Genomic DNA, 25548 nt, shown 5'->3' on the forward strand with positions numbered 1-25548 from the left:
ATAGCTACACGCCTACAGGATACACAAGCATAAAGAGGCAATACGGAAAGGGAGGTGGAGAGGGCAGCAAGAGAGAGAGACACAGGCAGAGAGACGGGCCAAGGTTCAAATACAATCAAATAAATAACGCTAAAATAGGAAAGAAGAAAGAATCCCCCCCCAACCTTCCTGGTGCAGACTGGCCTGCAGAACAGTCCACCAACACCTGTCTGGACCAGCAGGTGGCAGCAGAGCTTTAACTCGATTGGCTCCAACCGCTGGTCTCTCCTACAGCTTTTCCTGGTTGGCTGTGGTGACTATCAGGTTCACACGAGCATTTGAGGGCAACATCCACTGGCTCCAATGTCAACCTTTCTGTAGCTGAAAACAACTTATTTGTAGAATGAGTAGCTGTGAAATGAAGACGTATTGGATAATACCCAATTGCTCTGAGAGTGTCAAGTGAATGAAAGGAATAGGTCAGACGAGTTCAAGACAGGTTCAAGACAAAATCAATGTATTTATTACAAATGTAAGGTGCAGGTGTCTGATGCACTCAAGTCGAGTATCACGGAAGACTGGAGAAATTAAGGGAGTTAAATAGTATCACAAGATGGGAGGATACAAGATGATTAACATTGCCTTTGCAGGCACTGAAAATAGGACAGTGCATGCCAGATAGTTCTTTAGGTCTTGAGAGAGGGCTCCTAGAAACAGCCTTGTCGCTCCTTCTATTTTCCTCATTCAAAGTTGCATGGCATTTTACACTTTGGCAAAATTGTGACCTCTGACTTACATCAGCGACACAGGCCTTTCGTCACACCTTATTAAGATCCAACTTATGGCTGTGCAGGCATAATAAAACAGAATAATAACAGTTTATCAATGATACAAGACACATAATTAATATATAGGCATATTTCTCTCCTGGACATAACATAATGGGTTATGTGCTCATGAGCTTAATATTGCAAGGTATAGATCAAACATAGTTTATTGTATTCAGAACAACAGTATAGAAATAATAAAGTAATCATTATCTTTAATTGTTGTTAGCTGATAAGTGGTTCGAGGACAGACCTCTTCAGAAACCATCCACGCCTGGGACGCAGCATTCAGAAGAAATGTAATTTCAGATCAACTCACAGGAGGGACAAAGAGAACGCTGCCTGAGAGAAACTAAGATTAGCCACCGAAATCGGTTTCTAAAGCCGGCTGTGTGCTGAGCTAATATTAGACTCTTGGCAGTGTTTCCCGGACTGGTCTTAACACCGTTTGGCTGAAGACTAAACGGAGGCTCTGCTCTATTCATCCCAGCTATGAAGTCGCCCCCTCCTCCTCCTCCTCCTTCACAGGGCTGTGATTCACAAACTCCGCGACCCACGTTTCTCCTCAATAGAGAGCAGAGTCATCTGGAGGAATGGGACGCAAATGTGACCGCGCTTGCCGGGAGAGTGACAGCGTGAGGGCAACACACAAAATCAAACAGACCTTTGGCCTATGTGTGTGTGTCCTGACAGTAGCCAGGAGCCAAGGGACACATGAAGGAGGAACATGTCTGTGGCACTGGAGGGTCTCTCTCAGGGAGGAAGATGTGAACTACCGGACCAGGAAAGACAGCTGACACACTTCTTTACCTGTGGGTAAACAGAACACACATGGCGGCACACACACACACACACACACCTACACACACACCTACACACACACACACCTACACACACACACACACACACACACACACACAAATACCTACACACACACGCACACACACACACTCACACACCTACACACACACACAAACACATCTTCCATGGCTGCACAACCAAACCCATCATCGCCGTGAGGCTAATGTGGGCCTAGATCTGAGGCTTCGACTGAGCAGGCCAGTGTGCTGTCTGTGTAAACTATGACAGGGTCTCCTCCAGGCACTGCGTGGGTTGTGTGTTCATGCCTTATTTGGCCCTGGTCCGCTCCCTCACAGTTCACGCAAACCATGTGTCACTGCCGAGACCGGAGCCCAGATGAGGCGAGGAAGAGTTCCAGCGGGAGAGAGAGTGAGCTAGAGAAAGAGAGCAGGGCTTTCCCTCTCTTCAGAGGGCGAGAGAGACAGCGGGGGCACTGGAGAGAAAGTTTGAAAAAGGGAGAGGAAGGAGGAGCAGGGGGGGAAGGAAGAAGAGGGAACACGTGTCAAGATGAAGTGGTGGAGGGGGAAGAGGTGGATGGATGGAAAGGAAGGACGGAAGAAAGGAAGAGTTTGGGGAGGTGGGTGGTCACCCTCGGCAGCCAATGAGGGGCGAGGGGGGGGTGAGTTTCGAGGGGGAGTGAGAAACTCACCCACTTTCGCAGAAAGAGAGGGCTTCGTTGGGCGACATCTCCGTGAGCACTTGGCAAATCATTCTCTCCAGAAAAACAGATTCGAGAAAGATAGGACTCTGGAGGTGGGGGGAGGGGGGAGGGGCACAACAAAAAGAGAGGAACACATTCGGGCAGGAAATTGTCTTGTAAGTCGTTCTCGAGGGAGACGACAAGTGAGCGAACTAGCAGGACGGGAGGAAGCCAGCCATAGTTTGCCACTCCACCTGCAGAGGGAGAGAGAGAGAGAGAGAGAGAGAGAGAGAGAGAGAGAGAGAGAGAGAGAGAGAGAGAGAGAGAGGGAGAGAGAGAGAGAGAGAGAGAGAGGGAGAGAGAGGGAGAGGGAGAGAGAGAGAGAGAGAGAGAGAGAGAGAGAAAGAGAGAGAGAGAGAGAGAGAGAGAGGAAGAAAGGAAAAGAGTTCTGGTCCCTTGCCAGGTGCACTCCCTACGTTCAGCCAAAAAAATGTTCTCCTTTTCCAGGATCAATGATTCATCTCCATGAGAGACTGTTGGTCAGTCCAGTACGAGGCCATCAGCGAGCAGAGCAGACGCCCTCTGGAACAGCCCCCTGACTAAGGAGAGAAAGTCGGAAAAGAGAGTGAAGGAGAAACAGAAACAACAAGGGGAGCCACCGGCATCGAAAGAAAGGAGAAAATACTAAGGAAAAGGAAAAGAAAGGGGAGGGGGGAGGGAGGGACATTAAAAGAAGGCAGCGTTTCGCAAAAGAGGGAGAGAATGAAGGCTCTTCAGAAGAACCAGGGCCGGACTGACCAGATGTTGGGTGCCATGGCTGACATGCTAACCTCCCTGGCGTTGCCCAACCAGCAGTGGGTGAGTGACTCAGTCTGTTTTGTTTGTTGTCTTTGTGCACGGTTATGTGTCGTCAGTCTTGGCAACAGTGGTGTCAAGGGTCACATGTATTTCCAGATTCGTGACCAAGAGACTGTAGTGGCACACGAAACATGACTTTAGCTTCAGTCCTCGTTGACTGGTTTGACACGGTCTGATCTCATGACATGCTTTCAAAGGTATTTTCTACTCATGGTTGGAATTCTGTCAAATTAGGGAAGACAGACCAACCAGAAACAGACGTTTATATTCCACGCAAGAAACACAGAGAGATGACAGTGCCGTTTTTTGGTCATATTTCTTGGAAACAATGGATTTCTTGTTAACTGGTGATGCATTTCCACTTGAATCTTTTGGGAAGACAAACCCAGGGTTGACTTGGCAACAACCTTGTAGCTTTCGCAACCGCTTCAAATGCAGAGGGGAAAATCAATACAGGGGTATTGAGGGAGAGAGCGTTCCGGATTGTATTTACTGGTAATCCTACAGTACTTACCGTGTCCGATAACAGTCTCGGTCAGCTCTCAGGAAACATGCTGGCTCAACTTCACTATCTTAGGCTGACATCAGGAAGTCAAGTTTGATGGAGCGATAGAAGACACTATTTACAAACATATTCCTGACACGAGACAAGTGACTGTGTATGTGCATGTGTGTTTAGTGTGTGTTTGCATGTGTGTGTGTGCCTGTGTGTGTGTATGACTTATTTAAAGCTGACCAAGAATCCACCACAATATACTCATGAAACATTAGGACTAGAGAAAACTATGTTAAGACAATCTATGGTTTCTCCTAATGCCAATACTTAAATTAGATTTTGATGATGTCCTGACAACCCTGAGATAACGAAACAAAGGCTTTGTGACACCCACACAGATAGCAACGGCTTAAAGATAAGACAGCAGACATGTACACAAAGACATAGAGAGTGTCTGGGAGAGAGTGAGAGAGAGAGAGAGAGAAAGAGAGAGAGAGAGAGAGAGAAAGAGAGAGAGGGAGAGAGAGAGAGAAAGAGAGAGAGGTTGCCAGGGATTCTTTGGAGCTTGGCATCCAGAGGCTCAGACAACGTAGTAGCACTGATGAAGACAGCTAACCATAAACAAACACATGGAGGTCAAATAATCAACCCTGCACCACACTCTCTCCCCCCTTTATCTCCCTCTCTCTCTCTCTCTCTCTCTCTCTCTCTCTCTCTCTCTCTCTCTCTCTCTCAGATATGTGCTTTCTTTCTCTTTCTTGCTCTCTGCTTCTTTTTGACTCACACCCTCCTCCTGCTCAGCTCCGTAAACACACAGCTGCTGTAGGTCCTTGCGTGGAAACACGTCAGACAGAGGATCCAATCCTAACTGTTACGTTGCTTTACGGCACAGTTGAATTTCTCTGAAACAAATCACAAATGGGGGAACCTGTCACCCTCAAAGTGGGGGAGTTTCGGGGGTCACACTGACCAATCATAAGGGGCCAACTTGGTAGACATGCGCAGGCTAGCTTACGTTATGTAAGGACATTGCCCGACTGGAAATGCACTGTCGAGTACCAATTTCAAAGCAGCACATTCGAGAGGCAACATTTAAATGCAACAACCCTTTAAAAATGATACGGTTGTGTCCACAAGATAGACGAAATGACTCTGAAATGACAGACGAAACAGAACCGTTTGGTACATATCTGCATCGTCCAATGGAAAGGGTTAGTCAGGCATGTGTGATTCCAGACTGTTCTTATCCCATTTCTTTTTGGGGGGGTTGGGTGGTGGTGGCGGGTGCATCCAGATAGTGTCTAACTGCTGAAGAAGAGAGCAGGGAACGATGACTTCCTATCTGGAACCCCCCCCCCCTCGGGCGGATGGTGGGTGTGGACTGATCGTTTCCTTCCCAGGAGATAGAAAAGAAGAAAAAAGAAGAAGAGAAAAAGCCGTAGCAAGGAGGCTGATTAGCATCTCAGTCTGTCTCTGAGGAGAGAGAGGGATGGATCGCTGACTCAAGCGCTAGCTCCGCTCGCTCCTCTGTTTAGCTCCCTGGACGCCAGGGGAAATGGAAAAAGGATATCAGGGACTGTTTAGTACTTAGTACAGATTTGGTGCCCAATTTTGACCTCCAGAATATATCAAAGTGTCCCTATACATGGATGGACGATAAATCAACAACAAATCCCAATACATAGACATTTGTATTGTGGTGCATAACATTGGACTATACGGTATTCTATAACATCATAGCACAGTACGGTATAGTATGTGACTGAAGTGTGACAGTCTCACCATCACTAAGTCTTGAGACTGAATGCTGCACCACTGACAAAGCCCTGTCTGTCTCCAGCTGGCTGACGGCAGGGAGCCTGACCCCCCAGCAGCCTTGACCGGTGTGGAGGGGAGGGAGGCCGTCGGCCCGGAGCCCAGCCCCGCCTCGCGGGACCAGGCAGGGCCTGTCTGGGAGAGCAGAGGAGCAGACCTGGAGAGGGGAAGACAGAGAAAAGGTAAGACCTGTACCAGCCTACATCTGTCCCCTCACACATGGAAACACAAGCGTTCAATGTGCACGGTATTGTAGTCCAAACGTGGGTCTGACCAAACCTGTCTCAACCCACTTGACCTCCTCTCCCTACAACTCCAAAAAAAACAACATTCCAGGGTTGTTTTTTCCCCTTTCAAACTTCATCAGAGACATTTCAACAAACGGCTGACAAGTTGCCTGTAAATATGATTCAGGTTCTTTCACCCTCATGCCCTTGTATGTGTTGGGTTGCACCCAACATAACCTCCCATGACCCATAATCCTCAAGTGAAGCTTCCTGAATGCTGTGTAGGTGTGTGTTTGTGTGTAGGTGTGTGTTTGTGTGTAGGTGTGTGTTTGTGTGTAGGTGTGTGTAGGTGTGTGTTTGCGTGTGTGTGTTTGTGTGAGTGTGTTTGTGTGCGAGTGTGTGTGTGTGTGTGTGTGTGTGTGGGGGGGGGGGGGGGGCAATTGCTGGTCAAAGAGCCTGACCCCTACTGCTCTTATTTCCCTATAAACTGTTCCGTTATCAGATGGGACACACCTGAGTCCTGATTGGAGGTCATGAATCCCACCCTATATATCTAGACAGCTAGCACTATTAGCCATTACAATCAGGAACTGGGCAATGTACCATGGAGGAAAGCTGGAAGCACAAGTAGGGGAAGGGAGAGTGTGTGTGTGTGTGTGTGTGTGGGGGGGGGGGGGGGGTTGTAGCTAAACTCCCTGCTTGTCCCCCCTCAGCCCTTATTGACGGGGGGAAACACTGTTGGTTGCAGCCATCTTGATTTATATGCAGAAGGTTTGCGTGCGTTGCCATGTTTCCTTGAGTGCAAAAGAACAAAGAGGCTCTGTAGTTGGTTCAGTGTTTGGGGGGGGGGGGGGGTGGTGGGTTCTGGTCGTGGGGGTTTGGTGGTCTGTGTGTGTGTGTGTGTGAGTGTGTGTGCGTGTTTATACCATGTGGTTGAGGCCACTAACTGTTGTGCAGAACACGGCGTCCGGAGGCGAGCAGGGGAGGGAGGAAGCTGTCAGCGATGTTTATCTGTAATAGTCTGGTGTAGACGGATTGTGCCGGCGAAGCTAATGCGCCCAAATATTATCTTAGCACACAACTCTTGACTCCAAAAAGGTGTGTGTGTGCGTGGTAAACATGTGGTAAAAAAGCAAAAGAAGAAGAAAGGTTCCCAAATCATTTATTCATAAAGGTGGACGCGACTCGGACACTCGGGTCATTGGTTTCAATCCCATATTTCTTTACCTATTTTTTCATTGACATTCCTTTCCCTCCTCCCACTTCTTTCACCTATGTGTCCCACCACGAGGGGATGCAGGCAGGAGGTCCACACAGGATGACAGTGTGAGGGCAGCAGTGGGACTGAAGCCGCTGCCCTCGTGGTGCTTCCACAATGTCTTCCAGATGGTGGGCCAGTGAGCACCGTGCTCTGGCTCCCTGCCAGCCTTCCATCACCCTTCCAGGCTGCCTGGTCCTACACACCACCATGAACAATATTTACACCTCGGTGTTCACTGGTGGAGCGCTGAAGGTCCAAATATACAGTCTACGGCGGGTCTAAACTTCTGGGCTGTGTGTTCTTGACTGTGGGTTTGTGTGCGTTTGTAGTAATGTAATTTTAGTTTGCTGTCGTTGGGATCGTTGGTTGGGGCTGTCAGAAGTCCGAGTTTTGTTTTCATTCCCCGCTGTGTATGTGTGTGCGTGTGTCTGAGAGGACACAAGCTGACAAGCTTGGCTGCAAGTGTTAGCTTTAGTGTTTAGATGTGCGTGTGTGCGCGTGTGTGTGTTTGTCGGAGACCCCAGCCATCATCCATCTGGCAGAGATTAGAAACAAGATGCCTTCTGGTGGCTTCCCCCGCCGTGCCAGTCTCTTCTAAATCACATTCAGACACAGCATCCATCCATGACCTTCTTTCCACATTCTTTATCCATCTCTCTCTCTCTCTCCCCTCCTTCTCTGTCTCTCCGTAGACCATACACTCCACATGCAAACCTCCTCTTGTCTCGCTCCCCTTCTGCATCTTTTCCTTTGATCGCTCCCTCTGAAATGACCTTTACCATCTCCACTCGAGCTGCCTTCTCTCCCTCCATCAGCCTTTCCTTCCCCCTCCCCTCCCTCGTTCATCCTCAACTTTTCCAGGCCTTCTCTTCGTCTTCGGTCATCCTTCGGTTTCTCAAAGGAATGCTGAGCCACGTTGACCTCTCTCCAAAGAGCCAAGAGTGCCGGTCGTATTTCTCCCCAACGTCCCCAGGTAGCTCCAACTTTCCTGAACCTTCCCTCATCTCCCCGGCCCTTGACCCCCTTCCCCCCCACCCCCTCACCCCACCCCCCAAAACAACCAATGAGGATCCACGCTCTGCCAGGGGTTTTGTAACAGGCCCGGATGACGGATGTGCACGTGTCTGCACACGCGCGCTTTCATGATGGTTGTCTCTGTCACAGTAAAGTGCTTAAGCTCACAACAACAGGAAGCTGTGACTGGCCGGTGACCACAGAAAAGTGCTCACGCACACTAAAAAGTCTCCTTTGTAACCATGGCAGCAGATTCTTCAGAAGGTGTTTGAAGTCAATAATAACTATACTGGAAATAAATACAGTCAACATACGGTATTGTGGGATGTAGTTGGGAATCTGTTCTGGTTGATCGAATTGAAAAAGGAGTGTGTGAATAAAATATAAAATAGCTAGAGGCAGAGGTTTTCTGGGCTGTATTAAATATGGATGCACTCATAAACACATGTTATCAGACTCGTCAGAAGAAGTCCTACCTTCACCCAGGAATAAACTCTTCACGGCTACTCAACTAAACTCTCTCTCTCTCTCTGTGTCACACACACACCGATTCCTACCGACACACACACACACACACACTTCTGTGTGTACGGGCCAGATGAGACGACGCCCCCTCCACAGCTCCAGGCTGGAGAGAGACGAGGGGGGATGCTGGGTAGGGAGTTGTCCCAGTGGAGGCCATGGACCGGGCTCTCCATGACCTTATAAGGGCGGTGATCACCCTGCTCCTCACAGCTTGTTGCAGGACACGGCCCCAGAGCAGAGCTGGAACCATGGGAATCCACGACTGGGGACAGGAGGGGGACCTGTGGAATCAGTGTGTGTGCGCGCCTGTGTACGTGTACAGTGAGATTGTGCACGTGTGTATCGGTGTGCGAGGGCCTGACAAAGTTATTGTGTGTGTGTTTGTGTGTGGCTGCATGTGTTTGGGTGTGTATGTGTGTGGCTGCATGTGTTTGGGTGTGTATGTGTGTGGCTGCATGTGTTTGGGTGTGTATGTGTGTGGCTGCATGTGTTTGGGTGTGTTTGTGTGTGGCTGCATGTGTTTGGGTGTGTATGTGTGTGGCTGCATGTGTTTGGGTGTGTATGTGTGTGGCTGCATGTGTTTGGGTGTGTTTGTATGTGGAGTGGAATGTGTGCACTGTCTGTTGAGTTTTGCCAGGTTTGGGATTCAAGGCCTAAACATGTCTTCATCATTTACAAAGACCTAGACAACAGTGGACCTGAGGCGGGGCTGTCTGAGCCACACACACACACACACACACACACATACACGGGTCACAGCTACACACTACGGCTGATGGTTAAGTAAGGGGAAGTTAAGCATCATGGTTCCTGTCCCAGTTGGGAGACAAACAAGCTCACACAGGCATGAACCTATCAAACCCATCTGGGCCTCGATATGCCAGTCATCTAACACACCCTGCTTTCCGATTCGGAGTGAACGCTCCTTAACGAACCAGAATGCTGGAAATTCACAGACAAATCTCCCTCTTTCTCCAAGTGCTGGACAACGTAAACCCCAGCCCACCCCCCATCCCTGGCTTCCATGTTAGAGCGTCTTGAAGGTGGAGGGGGGGGTCAAGGGAAACATTTCTCCATGTGTGGGCCAGGGGTTTGGGCCAGCATTGTGAAACATGTTCTCGACATCGGATCATGTTTTAGTATAGCCTTCTTCTTCCCATCTTGCAGCCAGCCAGCACCTCCACATACTGAAATACAGCACTATGTGAGGGTGTGTTGGTCGGGGGGATGCACAACCAGGAGTGTGTGTGTGTGTGTGTGTGTGTGTGGGGAGGAGAGGACTAAGTGAATGTAAGCTTTTGATGCAGGGTCAGAAAGAGTGGAGAAAACCAGATTTCGGACAGTTTCCAGAGTTCTAACTTTGACTGCCACAGTTTATACAAAGTTCAATGGAAAAGCTGGATTGAGTGGTAGTGAATTGTGCCAACGTGTGTGTGTGTGTGTGAATGTGTAAGTGTGTGTGTGTGTGCGAGCAGTGTTGGGTGGCAGCCCTGCATCTGTGTTCTGCAGAACTCCTGGAATGGGAGAGCTGCACTGCTCTATAAAGGGGAGCGGTGGAAGGCACAGACTGGTACTAGCATGAGCACACACACACACACACACACACACACACACACACAGCCTTGCACGCTCTTCTAAAAACATACACGCACAAAGACACAAACACTCTCTTTCACACACACACACATATTTAACCAGGCTCTAAATGTGTGCTCTGCGCAGCTGGAATGGACAAGAAGCTGAACAAACAGACAGACAATGAGGCAGGCAGGCAGAGAGACAGACAGACAGAGACAGACACAGACAGACAGACAGACAGACAGACAGACAGACAGACAGACAGACAGACAAGTAAACATAGAATCCTGCAGACTGAGGCAGGCCTGAATGCCCCCGGCCCACTGCCAACTCTCCCTCATTTCCCCTGGAGACCCTGGTCTGCCTAATGCCCACTGGCCTTAATTGGCGCTCGGCGCTTGGGAGAGAGGGAAAGAAAGAGAGGATGTGTGTGTGTGGGGGGGGGGGGATAGTAGAGAAGGCAGAAAAGACTGGTACTGTAGCAAGCTAAGGTTGATGAGCATGTGGTAGAGCGAGTGAGAGAGACAAAGGGAGGGAGGGGAGGGGAGGCAGACCAAAGAGCTGTGCACCACATTTTAATTCTGAGGATGAGGGGCTGCTGGGTGATGGAGTGCTGAGTAGTTGGACAGTCATGCACGCTGAATAGACGACCGCACACGCACAGCCGTCAACTGAACACTCCTGTCACACGCATGCATGTTCGCCGTAATCCATGCATGAGTAACATGCTACCGAGAGGCGGGTGAGATGCATGTTGTATGTTTTATACATGCAACGAGGCATTCAAAGTTTGGCCCACAAGGTATTCCACACAACGGAGCGGACCAGTCTTCGGTGATGAATAGGCCTACTTGCAACAAGGTTTAGGACAGGAAAACGTTTGAATCACGCCGCTGAAACTCAATGCTGTGGAGAACGTTTGTCATCGTTTTGTCTGTGATTCTGATGAGGCGGACGGCGGATGGTGGACGGCGGTCACAGTGCACTGCTGGCGAGCCTTGTGAACTGAACTCCCCCTGCTGGCCAGCCTTGACATGTGCGTCTTCATTTGTGCTGGCCTGGAGGGAAAAATTGAAATTTACTGCATACTGTTTATCAAATCTCCAAGTGAAGGCTAAATCCACTTCCACTGCCACCATTTAGACCTATCACAGCGGGTATCTACTGTATTTTACATTGTGTATCATTTAGGACTTAAAACATATATTTGTATCAGTCCTTTTGCACCTAGCTCTGTCCATAGTGGGGTTTCTTGCGAGTGTGGATTTTTTCCAGAGATCCGTGATTTCAGCAGAGAGCAGAGAGTGTGGCTAAAGCATCCATTATGAGAGGGAGGGAAAGTGTGAGAGTGAGATGGGGAGGGAGGGAGAAGTAGACCCCAAAAATTGAAATGATGAGCGAGGGAAGCAGAGAATAATGTGCCTTTGTGTGGGTGTGTGTGTGTGCGTGTTTGTGTATGAGGAAGAGGCTTGAGCCTTCGTGTTTGGTTGCGCCGTTGCGTGTATTACCTGCCAGAACATAAATATGGACAGTAACTCGGGATGCTGTTGCCGGAGGGACATTACATGAGACCTGCTTTGAAGTTTTGTGGGTAGCACTACCTCACTCCCTCTCCCTCCTTCCCTCTCTCTCCCTCTCTCTCTCTCTCTCTCTCTCTCTCTCTCTCTCTCTCTCTCTCTCTCTCTCTCTCTCTCTCTCTCTCTCTCTCTCTCTCTCTCTCTCTCTCTCTCTCTCTCTCTCTCTCTCTCACACACACTCACACCTCTTTGTCACTTGCAAGGCAGCTAATGCACTCAGACACATCGCATCGATAGAAAGCACGCAGTGGCGGAGACCAGCCCAGCGAGAGTGTGATGGTAGGAGTGGGCGTGTGCCAGTGCACACATCCACACTGCAGGCACAGTGCTGCAGAGACTGGCGTCCCTGCCCACAGACACTAAGGGAGAGTATCGGTGCATCTCGACGTCTCTCCATCACTCCCTCCAGCCTTCCCCGCTCATTCAAACGCTAGTTAATCACCCACCCCCTCCCCCCCAACACACATCCCCCCCCCCCACACACACACACACAGGTGTTTCCCCAGAGCTGGTGTTGTGTGCCAGTCCGTACCCAGGCTTCTCTGGTTACTCGCCGGTGGCCCAGCGGACAGGAACATTAGACGCTCGGCTCGTCTGAGAGCGCGGAGGACGCCGACGATGACCTCAGACCGCTCTGTCACTGGACGCCGAAGGTCTTCTGACGGGGTGCGTGCTGCGGTCGGGTGGCGTGTGAGGTGTCGGAGGTTCAGCCCCCCGGGGCGAGTTCAAGTCACGCGGACTCACGTCACACTTCATGTGTTGGAGCTGCGGAAACTCTCTGCGGTGCGACCCCCGGCGCTGCACGCGTCAGAGTGAGATTACTTGAAAGGTAAACCTGCAGTTAAGGCGCTAACAGTCAACGCAGTGCATGGATTCCATTGTACTGTATGTGCCCATGAGGTCAGTAATTGGGGCTTTAACATGATAGAGAAAGAAAATTACACTAAGCCGATATATATGAACGAACACACACAATCAAATGGAACCTTCGTTGTCAGGAGACTGCTTGCGTGTGTGTGTGTGTGTGTGTGTGTGTGTGAGAGTGTGTTTGCAGTGAGTGGGCTGAGAAGCTACCCTGGGGAACTCACAGCTCCAGTAAGATATGCACACTCATGGATGCCGCAACGCTCTCCAATTATCTGCCCACTTGCCCACTGCCCACTTCTGTTTTCAATCTCACACACATACAAAACAACTTGCCACAAAGTCACTCAGCCCCTCAAAGCACAGGCACACAGTTGAATATCAAAGCTGCACCGTGGCCCCATATACCTACACAGACATAAAAACACGAATAAGCCAAAACATTACGGACCAATCCCAGGTGAAGCGAATCACGTTGATCATCTCCCCACAAGTGCACCCATGTCGAGGGAAGATTCGATGATGAGTGAACGTCAGTTCTTATGGTCAACGTGTTGACTACAGGAGGAAAGGGCAGGAGTCGATGGCGATGAATTGGGGCCAAATTTTCGCGGCCGGATGACTCGGTCAGAGCTCATCTGAAACAGCAGGGCTTAAGGGGTGCCCCTCCCTGTCACCGATGACGTCCTGGTGACAGAGGTCCGTGGGGGGACAAACCACAAGCCGGCGTCAGAGTTCCACACTCCTACAACGACATGAAGGCAGTGCTGGAGAGAAAGACCAGCATCCACCCCATGGTGGACTCTCCAGAGAACCAAGTGGTTTCGGTTTGGCCGCTGTTTATGTTGAAATGTCAAGGTGAATGAGTAGGATTACAAACACACGCAAGTACACGCACACGCACGCACACAGACACACACACACACACAGACCCTCTCTCTCAAACCCAAACACGAGAGCATTACTCCTGCGACCCCGCAGACTTACGAAGAATGCCAACATTGTGAAATCGGAGCCCTCCTCAGCTTCACGGAAAAGAAGCCTGTCTCCTTATCGGCGCTTCTGATCGTTCGGGAACGCGGTAACATCAATATCCATCTCCTACACTCAGGAAGTGCAACCAGTCCACTCACATTCACATATAAGGACACAAACATCAGCCTTACTGGCAAGAAATGACACCCTTCCTCTGAACACAGCAACCTCCTCCCGCCCCTGTCTAAATATAAGGATGTCTGATTCAGGGTTCCTCATGTTGTTGCTCTGAGTCCATGCTAGGGTGCTGTGGCATTTCAGCACGGGTCTGGGGTGTAAGGTTTCCCTGAGAGCTTGTGAGCCCGCCTGCCAAAGTCAGACTCTGAGCTTAATGGGAAAAACAGGATGACAAAGCAACAGCAGGCTAAAGAGAGGAGGGAGAGAAAGAGAGAGAGAGAGACGGAGGGAAGACGAGAGGAGAGCTGGTGTTTACAAAGGAGGAAGATAAAATGCAGCTCAGAGGAACATCGAAAGAGACACGAGAGAGAGAGAGAGAGAGAGAGAGAGAGAGAGAGAGAGAGAGAGAGAGAGAGAGAGAGAGAAGGGAGGGGGGAAGTGGGAACCTTATCCTGGAATAGCCAAGCAACTGGAGAGGCTGCTGCTGCCTGACTCCACCCCTCTCCCCCTTCTCTCCCTCTCGCTCTCTCTATCACTCCCTTCTTCTCTCAGAGGCAGTCTCACAGTCTGTCCTTTGACCAGACAGTGCACAGAGCCGAGAGCTCTGCAACTAGACAGAAACAGAGAGAGAGGGAGAGACAGAGAGAGAACGTCAAACCATTTCATCCTCGAGACGTCCACGGGGAGTTTCAGTTCCGTTCCACTCCTGAGGTGAAGATCTAAAAGCCGTGGATTTGGCGGGACTCCTACTGAGGGCTACTTCCAGCTGGACGTAGGACTCCAACACTGCTCCAGCCTCGTCAAACTCCTCTTTGGGATTTAAGCTTCGTGCGTTGGCCCCAGCCAGCGTGCGTGTGTGTGCGCGCGTGTGTGTTGCGCGCGTGCGTGCTGTGCCATGCCCACCCCTGCCAGCCGTCCAGCCAGCCAGAGGGGTGCGCCATGAAGGGGGGTCACAACCACCATCGGGGGTGCGCCTGCCAGCACTTGTTCCGTAAAGTCCTGGCCAAGTGTGGCTGCTGCTATGCCCGGGTTAGAGGTCAGTTTCCATGTACACACACACGGACACACACACGGACGCACCACATACGCTACACTGTCAGCTGTCGTAGCTGTGTGGGTTTGTCTCTGTCGGGTTTGATCCAAGTCTGCGAGTGACTGTGTGTTTGTGTAAGCACTATCAGGTATGTGGGAGCGAGTGTGCGCGTGTGTTTGTGTGTGTGTGTGCTCCTGTGTCTGTAAATCGTGCTGACCAGGCACGTCTATATCGACAACAGTTATCTCATGTCTTCAGGCGCCGGTCTCCTCTCCTCCTATTTTCCACTCTAACCCCTTAAACAGCGCTGCCTGTTCTCTGCTCTGCTCTGCTCTCTTTCTCCATTACTGTCTTTCACTCTTTTGCCACTCCTAACCCCACTCTCTCTCTCTCTCTCTCTCTCTCTCTCTCTCTCTCTCTCTCTCTCTCTCTCTCTCTCTCTCTCTCTCTCCCTCTCTCCCTCTCTCCCTCTCTCCCCCTCTCTCCCCCTCTCTCTCTCTCTCTCTCTCTCTCTCTCTCTCCCCATCCCAGGGAGCGGGGTAGTAGTGGTAGAACACCATGCCGAGCTTGACTCCTGTCTGCCACATCCAGTCAGAGCAACAGATGTGTTGCCCTGCTCGACAGACATAGGCACACAGACACACACGCACAGACACACACACACGCTCTCCAACTAAGTATGGGGACGTGGTCCTACGTGTCGGTGTGCACGAAAGAGAGGGGGGCAGGAAATCACAGTATGCCACTGAATATTGAACGGAAATGATTGTGTATGCCATGCGTGCGTGTGTGTGTGTGCGTGTAAAGGGGATATCGTGGGCTTTGTACCTGTGTTGTTTAAAAATATGTAGCACGTGGATGGATGGAACACCAAGGGACTCATTTGGAATAGGAGGGACCTGAGTAAACACAGCACTAATCCTCCACACCTCCTTCGTTCTTCCCCTTTTTTTCCCAATCAATCACTCTCTCATGCAGCCTCTCTCTCTCTCTCTCTCGCTCTCTCTCGCTCTCTCTCTCTCTCTCTCTCTCTCTCTCTCTCTCTCTCTCTTGTGCTCTCTCTCTCTCAGTAATGAAGTACAGCAGGAGAGGCAGCAGTAGTCCATTAGACTGCTGATGCAGAGTCATAACAGCAGGGCGCTGATATGTAATAACAACGCAGCCCACAGCGCACCAAATCCGAAAGGCTCGCCCCAAATGTTTACAATGTGGACAAGGCTCACAAGCGCATGCCTTCAGCATTTACTGGGGAGCATGGCTCACCTCCACACACACACACACACACCCAGGGGGTGGATTTCTCAGGCTGGAAGGCAAAGTAAAAACAACAGGGGGGGGGGGGGGGAGTAGAGTACAGGTTTACACGACCAGACCCAGAGCCCCCAACACTGCCCCCACACACACACACACACATTCCTCAGGCAGAACCATGCAGTACAGTTAACTGGAGAGGAGAGGGGGTGGGGAGGGGGTGGGGGGGAGGGGGGGGTCTCCGTTTGTCAGGCTTCCTTATGATTGCCAAACATTCTCAGAGGGCAGCCTGAATAGCTCGGATTCCTCCAGTTTTAATCTCCATCTCTCTCTCTCCCTCCCCCGTCGTACATATGGAAGTTCTCCTGTTCCATAAGAGGGGGCCCTGCAGGGCCCTATCATCTTAACACCGGGGGGGGGGGGGGGGAGTTATTGGAAAAGTCCATAATGTCTGGACTCTGGAGTTTTGTTGTTGAAATTCAACATGAAAACAGTAGTTTGCACTTGAAACACGGCATATTTCAATGCCAACTGGCACTGGAAAGACAAACTAGACTTGACATCTACAATCAGAACGAAGTCAGGGATTTCGGTACGTAGCTTTTGCCTGCGATGTTTGTGTGGAGCTGAAGCATGTCTCAAATGTAATACAATCGGATGGTTTACATTTGGCAGTTAAAACGAGTGAGTTCCTTGATCTCATCTTACGCTTGCCGCCTTGGGAGGTTGAGGGAGATTTTTGGAGGGGATGGTTTGAAGGAAAGCTTAGAGAGAAAAGAAAATACCCAGAAAAAAATATTAATGAAAGGCCATATTCAAGATGATGCCGTTCCTAAGTAGATTCCTATGTAGTTGGTATGGGCTTAGTCACACTATCATTGCTACCGACAGTGTTCGCTCACAGATTCCTAGCCTTTCCTTTATAGAAGGGGGGGGGGGGGGTGCAATACAGTGTCATGGTCATTATGATCCTTGACTCACTAGCAGCACTGACACTGACAGTGTCTGTGTCCCAGTATACATACTGCCATTGTGTGCCAGAAAACGATTTATCATGTCGCAGATACCTAGTATGTCTACTACAGTAGGCCAAAAATACCAGGAAGTCCATCTACATCCTGTAGCATTTTGCAGTATGCGAGTCTGCCTTCTATTCTGGCTCCTCTGACACAATCCTTTGTGCAGCGGGATAGACGTCAACAGTAAAGACAACTGAGCAATTGTGTACCATTACAAACTTGTCTGTGCCAGCTCAAGGTGCAATTATATGACTACGTAATGTGTCCCAAACAGCTAAAATTCTACTAATATTTATTGCAATAGTTAAAGTACCTACACAAATATGAACATGAATTAACAATTAATTAATCATGCGGTTTGCAACTTCCAAGTTCCTATTACATTTAATTCACATGGAAGCGTCATTGAAATGAGGTATCATGGTTATTGTAGTTCTAATAATGTAGTTCTATGAACCTAAAGACATTGGGTCTGGATTCTTCTGGACATGGTCACCAGGCTAACTAGTTTTAATAAAACTCATTTTAGAAGAATGAGTTGAGGCAGAGGAAGCCTGTCTGTCACTCATACAGATACTGTACACTCTTTCTCCATTCCTGTCTTTCACTGTTTTGCCACTCCTAACCTCTCTCTCTCTCTCTCTCTCTCTCTCTCTCTCTCTCTCTCTCTGAGCTTTGACCAGATTTGATGGAGTCAAACAAGCCTTCACGTCAACTCATCCGTTGCTAGACTGGACCAGGCTCCTTCTCTGTTGTCATGTTTGTAGGAGACACAACTTCCCCCATGAGGGCCTGAACACGTGCCAGGCAGCCGCTCTGGCAACGCTCCCTGACACCTGGGTCACTCGGCGCTTTTACCGAACCAATGGCTGGCGCGTTCTGTCCATTCTTACAGGTTTTTTTCTGATTTTGAGCACTGGCCCTGCCCCCCGTGCCCCATTGGACAGACAGAGTGAAACCCTGGGGCGGTCATGTGTAGAGACCCAGACAATGGCTCGGTCTGACGGTCATGTTGGTCTCACATGACTCCCATCAGGAGAGGGGAGAGAGGGGGAGAGGGGGAGAGGGGGGGAGAGGGGAAGAGAGGGGGATAGAGGGGGAGAGGAGGAGAGAGGGGGAGATGGTTGGGTGTTCCTCTGAACGTCAGCTGTATCTAGAGGGAGGCTGACCTGAGATGTGCGGGCGCGTCTGCCTGTCTGTCTGACTGGCCCGTCAGGGGAGAGGGAAGGGAGACCCGCTGTGTCTTCTCCCCAAAAAGCTGGTGGCTTTCCCCTTCCCCAAAAGGACAGACTGATTCTGATTGGACAAGCTCATCAACTGCTATGTCGATTCTTTCCTTTGAAACCAATAGGTCGCCGATGCCAAAACTAACGTTTATCTAGACAGATGAATGACACAGCGATCTGAAATCAGTCACTGGACAATACGTCTTAAGTTCACGTTAGAAGCATAGAAAAGGTGCGCTCTTCAAAACTGAAGCAGGTAGATTACAGTCGAGAACACCCACTAACAGTTGGACATGAATGATTGATGCCACCACTCATCCCAAACATGGCACTCCAAGCTACAGTCAAAGGGTCCAAACTTGACTTCCTGTACAGAGATCGCTCTACCTTTTCCCTCCTCCCAAAATCCTTCTCACCCACATGACCATCCTCCGGTATTGGACTGGGGTGATGTAATGTATTAATCAGCATCCAAAAGTATGCTTCACAAACTTGACCCTTTTTTACAACTCTGCTATCCAGCTTGTCACAAATGCCCCCTTCTAAACCCATCACGGCACACTGTATTCTCTAGTCAACTGGCCCTCCATGTACACACGTCGAAATGTCATTGGTTTTACTTACAAAACTTCAGCCACTGGCTGGAACACATTACTAAAGTCCCTGAAACTGGAAACATTTATCAACATATCTGCCTTCAAATATTAAATCCAGGGCAATGGCTAATGCTAATGTTTCACAGACACATGCCATTGCAAAAACAAAAAAACCTGAATTCTACCGTCCGCATGTTTGTTTTGATGTTGCTCCTTGATGTTACATGTTACAACTGGGGCTTTAATGCGGGTCTGTCTTGTTTTCATCCTGCTGTGTTCTTAGAAGCCTTGTTTTTATGTGTTTCATCTTTTCCTATTGAGTTACTTTTACCACCAGGCTGCTGTCATAAATAAGAACATGTTTTTAATGACCATCCTGGTTAAATAAAAGAAAGAAAGAAAGAAATACAAGGAGGACTGGCCGGGGGAGGAGAGCTGGGGGCAGAAGAGCTGGGGCAGGAGTTGGTTGAGGAGAGCTGTGACTGTGGTAACTGCCATCCCAGATCCCCAACACAGAAACACATGCACAAAGTCATGAAAAGCAACGACCATTTCAGGCTCTGTGTCCGTCTCAGATACCACCAACAGATCCACGTTCAATGCTGTATGACTGAAATCATTCTGATTCCACTGCAGAGCTTGATAACGCGTGGAATATGTACACGTGTGCATGGTTTTTTTGCTGCCAGTTGGTGAGTGCGTCTCCCGTTTGTCGCAGGACTACATCACTGGGAGGCATTTGGAATCTAAGCGGAAATAGATGCGCGCTAACGACCGCCGTAAACATGAGCTCGGCGCTGTGAGGGCGGACGAGCTGGTTGAGGAGTTGGATGAGAAACTCTGCAGTCACTCAGTGAGGCGATTGGCACCATAGACCCCCAGCACAGGAACCCACGCACACGGATATGAAAATCGACAACCGTTCCAGGCTCGGTGTCTCTAGGCTAGACATCCCCAAGTTAGCCGGCTAACACGACTCTGCGTGGGTGAGGGGAGAGCGTACGATGGAGGGAGAGAGACAGGGCAGGATATAATGGAGTGAAATGGAGCTGCTCTTTGACTGTCATTATCTCTGCTGTGGTGGGCTCCAGTAGGCTCTGCAGGCATAATGGTTTTCCGTGCCGCAGGAGAGAGAGAAGCCAGGCTTATTCTCCAGCACCAACTTTCTGGAATAGAAAAATGTTTCACCGTAAACATGATTAGAGACTGAGGTGTTTACAACGGGCCTTCAACTATGTGCCATTTTCAGTCATTTCATTCAAAAGGATTTTGTGGTGAATGCAAACACTTTTTTGCAATTATTCAGGCCTGACAGACCCAAAAAATCCTAGTGGCCCTAGAAGTTTCTGTTAGCGAGGGAGTAGGTCTGTGGCTCCTGCCTAGACAGCTCACGTTTGTCACGAGACAAAGCCTGTCAAGCTCCCGAGCAACTGCTGGTCTTGTTCCCTTCTCCTCTCTCTCTCTCTCTCTCTCTCTCTCTCTCTCTCTCTCTCTCTCTCTCTCTCTCTCTCTCTCTCTCTCTCTCTCTCTCTCTCTCTCTCTCTCTCTCTCTCTCTCTCTCTCTCTCTCTCTCTCTCTCTCTCTCTCTCTCTCTCTCTCTCTCTGATCTCTCTCTCTTGATCTCTCTCTCTCCCTCCCCCCTCTCTCCTTCCCACACCCTCGGCTAACCCCTGTTCCCCTCGAGATATCGAAGGCCAGTTCCCTGGGTTGCAACCCTCTTATGGGATGTCGGCGTGTCCGGCTCGGTCGCTGTGGAAGGCTGCTAGTATCTGAGCGTGGTGCTCCACAGATGTGATAGAAAACACCGGCGGAGGCTGCTGTGTGACGTCTGTCGCCGGGGTCGCTTCATGAGAACGAGAGCCTACAGCTGCTCCACTACTTCTGCTTTAGGACAGGGAAAAAGGGAGCGAGGGAGGGAGGGAGGGAGCAAAAGAGAAAGAAAAAGAGGGATGTTTGCTTCCTTTCTGTCTCTCCTTTTCTCCTTTGTGTCCCTTTTCCTCTCTCTTTACATGGTGTGGATGAGCTAAGGGCATGCAGAAATGTACGTGGGTATGCGCGCATCAAAGTCCTGTTTACTTCTGTGGGCGGGGGGACTGCGCTTACTGCGCCTAGTCAATTGGCACGGATCCCTGCAGCATTGCCAAGAGACATGAGCAAGAAGGGGGGGGGGGGGGGAGAGGCAAAGCGAGGGGGAAGGAGGGACATAAAGACTCTGTGGCCCATGGAACAATAACTGGAGCAATGCTAATCACATCACACTCCATGGCCCCTCAATCTGCTCTGAAGATCGCCACGCACTGACTGCACTGTCAGAAATGTCTCTCGCTCTGTCTCTCTCTCTCTGTCTCTCTCTGCCCTCCTCCATCGTCCTTATCTTTTCTCCCGCTCATCTCCTTTCTCCTGTCTCTAAGGACAGACTGCCCAGGAGTTTGACTGCACCCTCTTTCATTTAACTACACACTCTTGGAAGCACCCCCCTCCACCCCGTCGTGGTCTTGGTGTGGGAACATTTTTGTAGGACAAACTGGACTGTGTTACTCACTGCTCACGTTGATTTACGTTTTGAGTTTTTCCTTTGTCATCAGCTTATAAGGCCTCTTTTCCTCTGGACATTCTGTAAAAGAAAACGTACAAAAAAAACGGTAAAAATAGCAAAAAATGTTTGTTATGCAAGGGTCTACTTCAGAATAGGCTGTGTTCGGCGTTGGTGAAGAGAGATATTTTTAAACTCTTCAACTCCACTCCCTACCCCCAACCTTCTTTTCCTCTTTCCCTCCCTCTCCTCTCTGCAACAAATCTCCCTCATATGTTTCCTCACTAAATCTCCCCCTCTTGAACGAGCACACACACACACACACACACACACACACACACACACACACACACACACACACACACACACACACACACACACACACACACACAGATACAGACAGAGCACCAACTCTCCCAGCATGCTGAATAAACCGGTAAGAATTTTGGGCCGAATGTTCTAAGGCCTATGATTTGCCTGTGAGGAATGTGAACACCAAGTGAAGCATTAAGATAATTCCTGGGGCATTCTCTCTCTCCTCCCTCCTTTCCTCTCTCTCTCTCTCTTCCACTTTATCTCTACTTTTCAGTCTGTCAAGCTTGAGCACACAGCTAGTAGACCTAGCGTTACAGAAACAGCTCATCTATTTGACATGTTCCCCTCTTTTTCCTTTTCACTGTACACTATTTCCCCTTTGGCTCGACAACGTGTGCTCGTGTGCTCGTTCGCCCGCCCCGCTCGTCCTCGGGGCTATGTTTGTAAACGCGTGAAGGAGAGAGGACAACGGAACACGTTATTGAAAGCAGGAGCGCATTCCATACCTTGTTTAGAAAGGAAGGAATCTTCCCAAAGGAGGAGATGAGCGACCGAGTTCCGACTCCAACTTTCGCCTCGTCGGTCTCTTTTTAAAGTATGACTCGTACGACATTATGTCTTAGTTGGGGACATCCTGGCCAGCAGGCCACATACCAAGACGAGCCAGTCGGCCAGTCACAATGTCAGTGTTTGCTGTTTCAATTCGCCATCTCCTAGAAGTTCACTTTGTGGTTAAGTGTTGCAAGAAAAAAATCCACTGTATGGTTTAAGTAGTTTTTTTTGTCTTAGTATCTGATTTCGTTTTTTTTTTTTTTTTTATCTAGCAAGATGTTAAGCGGATGCTTGCTCGCAAACAGGTAAACATGCTTAACAGGACTCACAAGCTTAGCAGCGACAGGGAATGGAGTTTGACAGCGCAAATAAAGCGCTTTGTCCCTCCAAAGACTCGCCGGGGAACTGAAAAGCTCGGAGACTTTCCATAACAGAGCGACGAGGACCACTTAGTGCTCCTGTCAGTCAGGTGGTGCAGATTAGACATGCATTGTATTGGACTGTTCATTCAAACAGATATTAGCATTCTCAATAGGTAATCCAGTGGTCTTCAACCCTGGTCCTCAAGAGAGAGAGTGGAGTGGAGTCCCTTGCCTGAATCTGATGGGAGACGTGTTGAGCCATGGTTTAGAACATCTAGCGCACCAACCGCACCGTCACCTCTTAGACGTGCCTTTGATCTGATGTACTGCAATGAAAATGTGTCTTTAGAACAGATATCCTTAATTAATGATGAATAACACCTGTTGGCTCTACGCTGTGTGCCTGTGTGTGCGCGCGAGGTTGATTTCCTGTCGCTTCGACGGATTCTCTTTTGCACAAGCCTGTCCCTCGCTCTCCTCCGAGGTTCAGTTGCTATGGCAATAGGAGTTAGGAGCGATAGATAGTCAAGGTGAAGAATGAGATACGCTTGGAGACCAAGCACCCAGAGGAACCCACACACACACAAGCAAACGCACCTGACACAACCGCTCGGCACTTTCACCACCCCGTGTCACGCATGTAATTACCTTCAATGACGAGAAATGAAAAGAATCATATGTTTGTGCCACCTCGTTCACACACAGTTTAAACGCCAGATGAAAAGAACTGGATGTCCAAAGATTGGAAGACCAGAGCCTTGAACCAGGCACCAGGCATTATGAAAACAAAGAGAACATAACAGAGAGATGTATATCTAATAAAGAAACTGGTCTTCCAGAAATATGATGAGTTTGTTTGATCTGTGTTGTCTTCCTGGGTGCTATGGAAACGGTGGCACAGCCCCATATGTACTCACCATCAGACAGCGAAATAAAACACACCTCTGAAGTACTCCGAGTATTCCAACTATGTGTCTGTCTAGCTTCTACCGAGAAAAGGTTTTATAAAGAGACAGGTGTCTTCAATGAATACAACGATTATAGCCTTTATTCTGTAGCAGACCAAAGACAGAGCACCTTGTCACCTTGAAAATATTATGACTGTGATCTCTACTGATATTCAGAAATGTTTGGACCGATTCGACAATATTCAGACTATTCTGGATTGATGACAGCCGAGTAGAGGGATACAGTTTCACCTTTCGTATCGTCGGAGATTGTTTAGACCTTGAGGAGGCAATGGTGTGTTTACAGAGAGGAGAACCAAGGCCTCTGGTCGGATCTTGGAGACGCACAGCAGAGTACACGAGAGCTGCAGTATTCGCCCCAAAGCCCAGCAGCACACAAATAGACGTCAGACACACACACACACGCACACAGCTGCCATCTGAAATCACAATAGCTTTTAATTTGCTCTGGTTCTCAAGCACTTGAGGCTTAATGGCTACCTTGTTTACCCACCAAAAGCAGCAGTGTGTTTGTGTGTGTGTGTGTGTGTGTGTGCTGCATGCTACGCCTGCTGCTCAAAGTTGTGGGCCTCGACTGTTCATGACTATGATTATTAGACACACGCACACAAATCTCTGTGAAGAAGTGGTGAGAGTGCCTTCAGTGTGTACTGTAGTGGGCTGTTACCTGCAGCGAGTGAGTCTGCCAACCCCTTCAATACCATCTGGGCACAAGCCCTGCTCCTCTCCCTGCAGATGGGCACGATAGCGCTGCTGGCATAAACAGCATGCGTTTTGCACACACACACACGCACACAGGCCCGTATCGTTTCCAGAAACGACCCATATCTCGTTGTGCGCGCACATAAAAAAAGCACGTGCGAACCACACGCATTGTCTGCAAGCATCCACAGCCCCCCTTAAGGGCCGAGCTGTGCGTGGGATTACAGTTTGTCTTTCTTCAACCGCACTGATTTATCTCTGCGTCGACACTGTGGATGGAGTGGTCCTCTCGCGGCTCGATGCTAATCGATAGCGTTGGCTCCAGGAAAAGCATTGGGAGATGAAGTTTAGGGCTGCTGATGAATGTCTGGCCCATGGGTCCATTGAACATGAGTCACACAGCAGGAGAGGGAGACGTAGGCGCAGGCACGCACAACAGTCGTAAAAAGGGAGGATGGATTGACGAAGGAGGTGCCAGGAGTCCGCCCCCACCGCTGTCGATCCAGGAGCGCCAGTCGTTCATTTCGCGGCGCGAGCCGAAGCCTGAAGCGCTGACACCTCACAGCCTCCGCGCCAGAGAGACTGGCCCAGGCTGGGGTCTCCCCACCCCCTCCCCGACATTCACGCCAGTGAGGAAATGAAGGTAGATATCTCCAGGATGTCAGCAACGGAAGACTGGTCTGGGAGACAGCGGTGCTGCTGTCTAAGCGTAACGTTGTTTGTGGTCTGGCCTCAGAACCCTAGTCTGGATACCGTGTGGTCATATGGCCAGACAACCAGAACTATTGAGAAGCAGTCTCCAAATGCCCAGATCCCCTCTGCTCCATCATGCGCTTGTCAGAGGCAGAGAGGGAAATATCCGTCTTTTTCCGGAGGAAATCACTCGCACTCTTTCCAGCACTCACACAGGCACCGAGTTTGCATCGCTCTACGTCATAGCCTGGTATCAGAACGTCTCGAAAAACTGTCCGAGAGGGAGGACAGAACAAAAAACGTGTGTAGAGAGGAAAGTGACAAAGAGAGAGACAGAGAACAAAGGGGGGGGAGAGAGAGAGAGATAAAGTACCTCCTTAGTACTGAGTCTGTGAGCGGCTCACAGTTCTGCCCGCAGACATCAATGGGTTCAGAGTGGATTCCCCTGTTCACATGGGCTCTGTGACTAACATGGTTTTGATGTGGTGTGACTGGCGAGGACCTCGGGGTGAATCACTCATTGTCCACTGGATGCTTAATGGGCCGTGCAGGACGGGCGTCCACGAGGAAGTGTCCCCCCGCGCGCTGCTCTCCTGCTGGGAGAGCTCAGGGCTCCATGCTGCC

At 49.7% G+C, this 25548-nt stretch overlaps 1 protein-coding gene across 6 annotated transcripts in view; it reads left to right on the forward strand.

Annotated features, from left to right (window-relative positions):
* Nucleotides 1-1503: 1503 nt before the first annotated feature.
* The window catches only part of arhgef25a (Rho guanine nucleotide exchange factor (GEF) 25a), a 42991-nt gene continuing 18946 nt past the window's right edge, over nt 1504-25548 (forward strand). For 2 of the 6 annotated variants that reach the window (XM_084679637.1, XM_084679638.1), the window contains exons 1-3: nt 2001-2244; nt 2815-3165; nt 5502-5658. In XM_084679637.1, coding sequence (XP_084535763.1) covers nt 3070-3165; nt 5502-5658 — 253 coding nt within the window. In that variant the 5' untranslated portion in view covers nt 2001-2244; nt 2815-3069. Of the gene's footprint in view, nt 1619-1999; nt 2245-2744; nt 3166-5501; nt 5659-14090; nt 14711-25548 lie in introns of those variants that run through there. The other 4 variants (XM_084679636.1, XM_084679633.1, XM_084679635.1 and 1 more) reach the window with 4 other exon arrangements.

Source organism: Hypomesus nipponensis, chromosome 18, assembly GCF_054491055.1.
Source record: "Hypomesus nipponensis isolate SF chromosome 18, ASM5449105v1, whole genome shotgun sequence".
NCBI lineage: Eukaryota > Metazoa > Chordata > Actinopteri > Osmeriformes > Osmeridae > Hypomesus > Hypomesus nipponensis.